At 34.3% G+C, this 10,835-nt stretch overlaps 1 protein-coding gene across 2 annotated transcripts in view; it reads left to right on the forward strand.

Moving 5' to 3' along the window:
* The window catches only part of LOC149785278 (putative GTP-binding protein 6), a 40,384-nt gene extending 29,885 nt beyond the window's left edge, over positions 1–10,499 (forward strand). Inside the window, exons 9-11 of one of the 2 annotated variants that reach the window (XM_089979143.1) lie at positions 831–985; positions 3,098–3,247; positions 8,804–10,499. In XM_089979143.1, the coding sequence (XP_089835269.1) occupies positions 831–985; positions 3,098–3,247; positions 8,804–8,939 (441 nt within the window). In that variant the 3' untranslated portion in view covers positions 8,940–10,499. The remainder of the gene's footprint in view (positions 1–830; positions 986–3,097; positions 3,248–8,803) is intronic. The other variant, XM_089979144.1, reaches the window with a different exon arrangement.
* The last annotated feature ends 336 nt before the right edge of the window (positions 10,500–10,835 follow it).

The following is a 10,835-nucleotide window of genomic DNA, read 5'->3' on the forward strand; positions in this document are numbered from 1 at the left end:
GTATATGCATTTGACCTTAGCTCAAAAGTCATCACCATCACTATAACTTGAGGACTTACAGTGTTAAAGTAACCTCAGCTAGATCAATGTGGTGCTTTGAAGTCTCATAACAAGAGTGAAAAGTATATAAAGAAATATCTTTAGTGGGAATGAATTTCAAATAATACTCAAATATAAAAAACTCAAGGTATTAAAAACTGGAAAACAAGCTTGCCTACTCCAAAACTGTTCTGTTTGAGATGACTGCACCTCTACACACACACACACACACAGACACACACACACACAGACACACACATACACACATTCCCTTGAGATACTCTGTCTTCACCTAGAGTGTAGTTACCAAAACCTATTTAAAATTGAAATACTTTAATCTTAAATTCGTTGACTGTACATACCATAATGAACATTTTTCTTAAGTTTATACATTGTTAATTATAGTGCTTGAACAAATTTTGGCCTTGGAAAAAGCTTGAAATATCTGTATGAACCATGATGGGATGGCAACCTTGTTTTTTGAGGCTCTGGAGACATTAGTGGTCAGTTAAACTGTCATTAACTGAGCCTTTAAAATAAATATTTGCAATCATTAAAATTATGAAAATAAATACATGATTTGTACAGGTTCAGACAATTTTTAGAAACTCTTGTTGAGAAATTGTTAAGAATGTAGCTGGAAATTCTCAAGTAACAAACAGAGCTCCCTTTTGTTGCAGTGGCATCATTTTTCACAATTTACCAGAAAATTTGAAGTTCAACAGATTTGCAAAAAGTGTTAGAATGCTACTTTAGTGATAACATTTGCTTACATTTCATCCCTCTTTCAGGATGTGGTGGTGCATGTTCGTGATATTAGTCATCCCGACACAGTAAATCAGAGACAAAGAGTATTGGAGACACTAGAAAAAATGTTACCTAAAACACAATTAGACACAGTGATAGAGGTCTGTAACAAGGCTGACCTTCTGACACACATTCCACAGTAAGTACTCAGGGAATCAAACTACCCGCTATATATAAAACAAGAGGCATACATATTGGTTACAAAAGTGTTGCCATTAGAAGCCAAATAAGTAAATCAAATATGTTTTTATTTCCAGGGTTCTGTAGGAGGAATGAATCACAGAACAGACAAATATTATTTACTTTATAATAAAATTGCTTTCATCTGAACTTACTATTTTATCATACATGCCAACCATTACGCTTTTTGCATAATCATTACGCTTTTTTTTTACCAAATTATACTTTACACATAACTGTATTTGGATTACGCATTTTTGGTATATCCCCTCCAAAAAAATTGATAATTTGTTTTCTCATTTTTATTAACATCCCATTGATCCCACAGACAGTATTCTAGAAAAGACGGCTTCTGTGTAACTACAACATAAGAGTACGCTTGTCCGAAGACTTGCATGCACTTTCCTAACAGTATTATGTTCTATTTATAGCAGTTGCCCTACTTCAAGAAACATGCTGGTTTCTACTTTCAACTTTGACCTTGGTTTCTATTTATAGCAGCTGTATGGCTTAGTTAGGAGAGAACAGACTGGTTTTCTAACTTTTTATCTTTGCTCGCAGATTCTTTGTTCTAATTCAGAACAGAACCAATCTGTAGGTATTTGACGCCAAAAGTCAAGTCAGATTTATTTTAATCGATTGCGTGTTAGAGCAAAATTGTTTTTCAAATAATTTCACAAATGGATTAGGAAAAGACGAAAAACCGATTCAGAGATGAATACATGAATTACACAATACAGCATTCCATTCTAGGGATCTTCATGCCCCTTGCAGGCTGTGTGGAAAGGATTTTAATATTGGTCATGATGGTAAAACAAGAAACCTTGAATTTGCTTATTTACTAACTCCGGTACTAAGGTAACTTCTTTTTATACCGCAGAACTAAATTTGGACACAAATTTTATAAATGCAGATGCATTATCTACCAAGTTCTTAATAAAACTAGGACAACCTCTAGCGGTAGAAGACTACATTGGTCCTTTGTTCAGATGGATGTTTCTTAATTCCAAAATTGCAGAAAATATGCATGTGCAAGAACAAAATCATCAAATATTGTTAGGTGTTTAGCAGAAGATACTTCACTTAAAATTGCAGAAGCCATGGAAATTGGGCCATTTAGTATTGCAACAGACAGGAGAAGTGATTATGACAAAAAGTTGTACCCAGTCTGTGTAAGAGACTTTGACAATAAAAAGGGCAAAGTCAGAGTGCTCTTCTTTCATTACCAGATTTAACAGTAGATTCCACTGGAGAAAATATTTTATTTATTTGCTTGATAATACTTTGAATAAACTTAAGTTGGCATAATTGTATGGGATTTTAAGCTGATACTGCGTCAGTGATGACTGGAATTCATAAAGGAGTTGCATTCTATATTTTGAAAAATGTCTCCATCATTGTAGATATCAGGTTGTCTCTGTCTTATGATGCACCATGCTGCAGTAAAGGCTGCTGATAAATTAGAAGAACTCCTATATCAAGTATCAAGTTGGCACTCCATTCTACCTGACAATATACTTCATATGGATAGTATTGATTTTCTCATCTTATTTCCCAGCTAAAAGACCCAATAACTGTAAGACATAAATTTCCTCTTCTTTGTCAGGTTATGAAAGGAATATTGGTTCTTTACCATTCTAATGCTGACTGTGAGAGATTGTTCAGTATTGTTCACAAAAATAAAACTGAATTCAGATCCAGGCTCTCTAATCCTGCACTTAGTGCTTTACTGGTGTACAAAACATTCATAATCTCAGCTGGTACAAAGTGTTTTGAAATGTAATATCAGAGTTGGTTGCTTTTTAAAGCTCAAAGTGTTATATACAAAAACTTGAAGCAGTAATTGATGTTAAAATTCCAGAGGGATAAATAAATCATTTTGTTCATTTGTTCATTGAATTTTTATCATGTTATATGTGGTTTACTCTTTTTCTGCTCGGATTACTCTTTTTGTCCACTTGGATTACACTTTTTCCTCACCAGGGGTTGGCATGTATGTTTTACATAATCTGTTCTATGCTTGCTGCTGTCCCTACCATGTGTGCTTAGGAGTAACTATCAAATTTTTCAGGGGCTGTAACAGGGAGGGAGATTTGTATGTCTCGGCAACCTCAGGTATGGGACTAACTGCACTTCAAGAACGTATTCAACAAAGACTGATTGTGAACCTTGGTCTTTTGGCAAAAAAGCTGAGAGTACCAATGCAGGGGCCTCATCTGAGGTACTGTTACATATATACTTTACAGAGAAGCTAAATTAACTTTTATAATAATTAGCATACAAAACTATTTTCAATGATAAAACAAATTACAGTATTTTCACATTTTCCCCCTACACTGAACATGCAGACTATTGTTCTGTATACTTGAAATCTACTAATATCTTCTACTTCAAAAACTAAGATTGAAAATTATTTTCTTTTATTTTTCATGTGGACTTCTGAGTATCTTTATTTTATGATGTGAACTTCTGAGTATCTGTTATATGAACTGATGTTATTTTACAATGAAGTTTTGAGTAGATCATTTTATGATGTAAACTTCTTAATATGTTATTTCAGATGTGAACTTCTGAGTATGTTATTTTATGATGTGAACTTCTGAGTATGAAAAGTTTTATAGGCTTTATAACCTCATAATATTTGACATATTCATGAGCCATGATGCATACAATTCTTTAAACCTGGAATGTGAATACAGTCCATTGATTGAAAACAATAACATTAAGTATTGATCCCTGACCTAAATCTTGAAGATACAGCCCAACATGTGGTACAAAGATACAGCCCAAGATGTGGTACACAACACATCACTAAGATACAGCCCAAGATGTGGTACACAACACATCACAAAGATACAGCCTAACATGTGGTACACAACACATCACAAAGATACAGCCCAACATGTGGTACACAACACATCACAAACATACAGCCCAAGATGTGGTACACAACACATCACAAAGATACAGCCCAATATGTGGTACACAACACATCACAAAGATACAGCCCAACATGTGGTACACAACACATCACAAAGATACAGTACATCACAAAGATACAGCCCAACATGTGGTACACAACACATCACAAAGATACAGCCCAATATGTGGTACACAACACATCACAAAGATACAGTCCAATATGTGGTACACAACACATCACAAAGATACAGCCCAATATGTGGTACACAACACATCACAAAGTTAAATTCAATTAATCTCAATTAGTTTTATGGTTAAAGAAAAAGTGAGAGAAACAGACACATGGATGAACAGAAATGTGAATTCTGAACCCCGTTCTTTTCTCAAACTGGTTGGGACAATAAAACAACCATAACAATCCTCACTATTACAAATGCCTGCAGAATACAAAATGATTTCTGTATTATCACAATGCAGATCATTGACATGCTTAATAAGAATGTCAGCTTCCAAGGTTATGTTAATTTAATGCAAATAATAGCATCAGAAAGAGAAAGAAAAAACAATTCAAACAAGTGATCACTTCGTGAAAACAGCATAGCTTATGCATGGATATTTTTCCAGAGGGTCAGCATGACCCCCTTTATATTTCAAAGGGTCAGGAAGTAAAAGTAGAGAATCAAAGAGGGACAATAGCTTTTGGACATAAAATATTACATTGTATTAGAATTCTGCAATATTTTGTCTTATTTATTTAGTTCTTTTGTGTACCAGAAAATTTTATTTTCCATATCTGTAAACCCACTGTCAACTCTTTTCTTTAATAATTCCCAACAGCATCCCTTTCTTAATTTTGTTCAGACTGCAATGTATATATTAGATTGTACTGAAGGGGCCCCGAGTGGCAGAGTGGCCTAAAGCGCTCACCATTATGGATCACTGCCATCTCACCTCTGTCTGCTTGGGTTCAGCCTATGTTATATATGTGAGAAAGCTTGCCAGTAGCTTCTTGTGGGTCGGTGGTTCTTTCCGGGGTTTTCCCAGGTTCTTCCTCCACCATTAATACTGGCCGCCATGTATAGCCTATCTTGCGCTGAAAAATGGCATTAAACCCCACAACAACAACAAGATTGTACTGAATACTAAATTCTGTGTTTGTGTAAATTGTCCTCATCAGATTTTGAGTCTGTTACATTGTCAATATAACCTTGAAAATACATACTGGCAATCAACAGTGATTTTCCATGGCAAAAATGTTTGAATCTACTGAAAGAAGAAGAATACTGGAAATTTTCAGTCACCAAATTTATTGTTAGTAAAGAAAGTACCATCCGAAAAATTGATCACTGTTGGCAATTTCAGAGTCTATGCTTGGCAATTAATCAGTACCAAATTTACTTGTACTTCAGCCAGTGAAAATGGGTCTTCAAAACCATGTAGGAGACCAAATTGTCTATTTAAATTCCACACATATGGTCTACCCAAGAGCACATTATCTGCTGATTACGCTTAATTAGGATATCATTTTACTAACATACGGAGGATAAGTTTTGCTTGACCCTATACATCAGCAAAACATGACGATTTCAATAGAGGATTGCATGAAAATAGCATTACATCAGGTTGACACAGCAAATTTAGGTTGTGAGCAGCAGCCTTGAAGCAATGGTACCACTCCAGTGGCCTAGTGGTTAGAGCATCCGCCTCAGATGTGGGAGGTCGTGGGTTCGATCCCCGGTCAAGTCATACCAAAAACTTACAAAAATGCTACTAACAGCTGCCTCACTTGGCGCTCAGCATTAAGAGGTTAGTGTTAGGACTGGTCAGCCTGGTGTCAGGATAATGTGACTGGGTGGGACATCATGCTACGTGTCTGCAGCATGATGCCCCAGTGCTAGACATCACTATAAACTGCCACACTGCAGACATCGTAGCGATATGACTGATTTTTTGTAAAAAGCTACGTTTAAAAAAATAATTCAGATCCAAATCCTTGAAGCAATGAGATTTTATTAACATTGTTTACATTTACTAGTGTCATCTCTTCACCTCACAGCAACCACAATGTAACATGACATACAGCAATATCACAAGGCAGCATCATTGCATAATTCAGTCTTTACAATTACTTGGTAAATAAACTGCAGTTAGAACCCCAGCTGTTCCAAATTAGCATTACTTAGCTTTTAAATAAGATGATAATTACATTGCTACAACCAGCCACTAATACTTCTAATTGATTTATTTGTATGGGTATCAATTATCAGGGTTAGGGCAAAATAAGGCTTGGAGCTTGTTTCACTGCTGTACATCTTTGACCTCTTGTTAGAACATTATTCAGTTTTCAAGAATATATCTGACAAAAGAATTGAATCATCTATAGGATAGTCATCATATTGTTTCATACTGCTACATATATTTACATGATATTGTTTCATACTTCTACATATATTTACATGATATTGTTTCATACTTCTACATATATTTACATGATATTGTTTCATACTGTTACATATATTTACATGATATTGTTTCATACTGCCACATATATTTACATGATATTGTTTCATACTGCTACATATGTTTACATGATGTTGTTTCATACTTCTACATATATTTACATGATATTGTTTCATATTGCTACATATATTTACATGATATTGTTTCATACTGCTATATATATTTACATGATATTGTTTCATACTGCTACATATATGTATATGATATTGTTTCATACTGCTACATATATTTACATGATGAGGTATATTGGGAAGTATATTCAGACTACAAGAAACTGCACGGCTTACAAACTATAAATGGTGTTTCTTTAAAATCTCACTAATTCAAGTTTCTGGTTAAGAACAAGTTATTCAAAGGTAAATTATATAGTTTTAAGAACTTGTTTTCGGCAAGATCTGTGGATCAACCTGATGTGTAAAATTTGTGTTTTGTGCACTATACCCAATTCTCATCAACTTTGGCTTCCATCTAGAATGCCACATATGATAATCATCCATACTTTAAGATAAGAATGAACAGAAATATCAAACTAAACAGTCATCTTGGCAGAGATGTGGAAATATATAGTTTAACTTGACCAGATAGTTCCATGATTACTGAATTTGTAAATGTTAAACTTTTCCATTTACACATTTAAATGCTGCCATCTTAAAAGCTATGCCATGTTGTATTTACGATGAAGAGTAATGTTCTTTTACCCCAAATTACATTTGACCTTGCATGAAGAGTAATGTTCTTTTACCCCAAATTACATTTGACCTTGCAATAAGAGTAATGTTCTTTTACCCCAAATTACATTTGACCTTGCAATAAGAGTAATGTTCTTTTACCCCAAATTACATTTGACCTTGCAATAAGAGTAATGTTCTTTTACCCCAAATTACATTTGACCTTGCATGAAGAGTAATGTTCTTTTACCCCAAATTACATTTGACCTTGCATGAAGAGTAATGTTCTTTTACCCCAAATTACATTTGACCTTGCATGAAGAGGTGTTATATAAAGTGTTCCCTCATTAGGACATTGTTCATCTGGGGTCTGAAAATTAGTGGTCTGAGGCCCAAGATTGATTTTTTTAGCTGCGGACCAGTCATATGTAAGCAGCACTGGCTTATTGGACCTTTAATATTTCTTTTCTACAAATTGAAGAAAATGTGCTTTTCAGTCCTTGAAAAATCTTAAAAGAGCCATTTAATGTGCACTGATACAAGCAGATGTTGACTGATAGTGAGTGACTGGTTTTGCACAGTTTGACTGGAAATCTGCAGATTTAGTATGCAATCCTCTGATCACCAGTCTAACCATGATCTTCATCAATCAAACGTTTGTCAGCTCTCTACCTTAGCTAAAACTAGGCATCAGTAGTATTGACTATCATATATTCAAATCTAGATTCTGCAAATTTGTTTAAGTATTGCAGAAGTCATGACTCAACCACAGGGAATTTATTTGTTACAAGATGTGTTCACTGTAGGGCTTTAAACATCCCAGTTCCAAAAATGATGAAAATTAATATAAAATAAACATTATCGGACTTTCCAGGATCAGCGGGAAAAGGTCTGGCCATTGTTTGATTATGATGACAAGAGGTTATTTATATTTTGTTCAGCATGTATAGCATACCCAAGGACAGTCAATTATTCAAGTACCTTATTCATCCAATTTTATAACTGATCCATTGATAGCATATGAAACAAGCAAAGTGCATATTACTTGCACCAGTCCAGATTTTGATGGTAAATAAACATAACCCTCTCAATCATCAATTCCCTGACTCACTGAACTTTTACAAAGCAGTGTGCATAATGGGTTATTTACCATGTTAGAGGGATCAGAACTTAGTCTAGTTGATTCATATCCCGATGAGACCACAGCACAGGGACTGCTTGTTTTTGAGATAGCTTGGCATTTGACACACACTGTACACTCTGAGGGCCAAGGGAAAGTTATCCAACAGTACATTACGTGATGCATGGTGGATAAAATGAATTGCCCAATAGCCTTATACATGTTGGAAATTTGCTGGGCAGGTCAAATTTTTGTTTTTTTGGAACAAATTTCATAGCTTCTAGAAAATTTTGTTTCCAGGCAAGCAGTCGATTTAGAATATTTGTAATGTGACGTCTGGTTGGGCCCACATTGAGCATGATTTATATGTGTAAATTTACTTGCTTGCCATCTTTGCTTAGAGATTGTGTTCACTGGCAAATTATTTACAAAATGGCATATATTTGTATCTGGATCGCCATTCCTACACGATTTGTGTCTTAACCAGATAAGTGCTTATATTTGATTCCTTCAGGAATGATATTTTCTTGTGGTATTTTCATTCCAGCTGGTTGTACAAGGAAGGAACTGTCTGGTCAGCAGATCCAGATGAGAGTGAGGAAAACCTGATTGTCCATGTTCTTTTAAATGAAGCAGCCTATGAAAAATTCAAATACCACTTTGGAAAAGTTAGAGTGAAATGAACTCTTGTATGCAATATTTGCACATATAAAACTGTGAGATATCATAATTAAAGTGCAGTGGCAGATACCATACAAATTGCAGCACTACTATATTACCTACACTTGTTGTGCAAGGTTTCGTCAGCCTGTAAATAATGTATATGTAAAGGGTTTGACAGCACATAGCACACTCCTGGCTATATGGTGCCAAAAAAGTTCAGGGTATCTCCAGAAGTGTACATGACACAAAGTAATGGAAGAAAGGGTATAATCCTTAAACATCTTTCATACAGACATAGAAAGTTAACTTTTCAGTAGGCCTATAAGGAGTTCTTACAGTTTTCAAGTTATTTTTCTTAAATAAACTGACCTTTTTTATATTACTTTGCTTATCACTGTATAAATAGATACAAAAGTAGAAGAACGACATAACTAACTACAACAAAAGGATGCTACTCTTTCTGTTAACTTTCCATTTCATTAATAATTTGCTGCACCCAAATTTTATCCCTTTATGTTATTATTTTTTAAACACATGTAGATAACAAAAACTCAGAAATTAAAAAGTGATATATTTTATTCAGTTTTAACATTTTTTTGTATTTCAGCAGAGAAATTCAATAATAAAACAAACCTGATCAGAAATTCAAGCTTTTTCCAGGCTGTACAAATCATGTTAAAACATTAAAAACAATTTGTATCAACCACACTCTTGAAATGTCCAAGACCTCCTAAGATTAAACATCATCATGGTACACATCCTAGGGTCAAAACATGGTACACATCCTAGGGTCAAAACATGGTACACATCCTAGGGTCAAAATATGGTATGCATCCTAGGGCCAAAACACAGGACACATCTTTTAGCCGAACACAAGACACATTCTTGGGCCAAAATGTTACCTCCATTAGTCACCCCATAAGACATTCAGGAGGACATGTTTTTCCTATTCTGCATCCGAATGCCAAAATGGGAGTGTATTTCTGTAGAAACAGACAAAAGCCAAAGTAATGTCAAATATGGAATGTAAGAGAGTAGTTGACATACTTATTTTCATAAATTTACATTTCTAAAACTACAAGGTTATAGTCATGTAAATTGTATTGGAAAATGATGTTGCAAAGAGATGAGTTCTTGGAATGATCAGATTATTGTATTGTAAGATGCTGCTGTAATGAGATGAGTTCTTGCAATGCTCAGTTTATTGTATTGGAATATGATGCTGCATAGAGACAAGGTCTTGCAATGCTCAGTGTATTGTATTGGAATATGATGCTGCATAGAGACAAGGTCTTGCAATGCTCAGTGTATTGTATTGGAATGTGATGCTGCAAAGAGATGAGTTCTTTGAATGATCAGTTTATTGTATTGGAAAATGATGCTGCATAGAAAAGAGTTCTTGTAATGATCAGTTTATTTTGATATTTTTTCCCTAAAACTGCATAGTTAACATTAAGTTTATAGTACTAGCTGATGCTAATGGTTAAAATAAACACTATATCAGCAAGAATCTATATTTCAGGTATGTAAAGTAGATGTAAAAATGTTGCCTCTAGGAACATTAAATGAAGTACACATTATTTCTTTTGTGTTTTATATATCAAATAATAATGTTTAGCTTTAGTTCTCGCTTTTCACAAAATACAGCACTTCCTCGTTATAATGCTGTCCATAGAAACTATGAATTTTAATGAGATCACCTTGTAATGAAGCGCATCATATTTTTACTATTACATGATAAAATTGAATCCATGATCATACCTGCTTTGTAACAAGAATTATGATATAATGGAAGGTCCTATAGTGAACGGGCAATATAGTACACAGCACTTTCTTTTGTAATCTCACTTAAAATCATGATGAAAAAAAAAAATAATTTCAAAACATTTTTTTTTTCTAAACAAGTCTGCCACAAA

This window comes from Sinohyriopsis cumingii, chromosome 13 (assembly GCF_028554795.1).
Source record: "Sinohyriopsis cumingii isolate HCF-2022 chromosome 13, ASM2855479v2, whole genome shotgun sequence".
Classification (NCBI taxonomy): Eukaryota; Metazoa; Mollusca; class Bivalvia; order Unionida; family Unionidae; genus Sinohyriopsis; species Sinohyriopsis cumingii.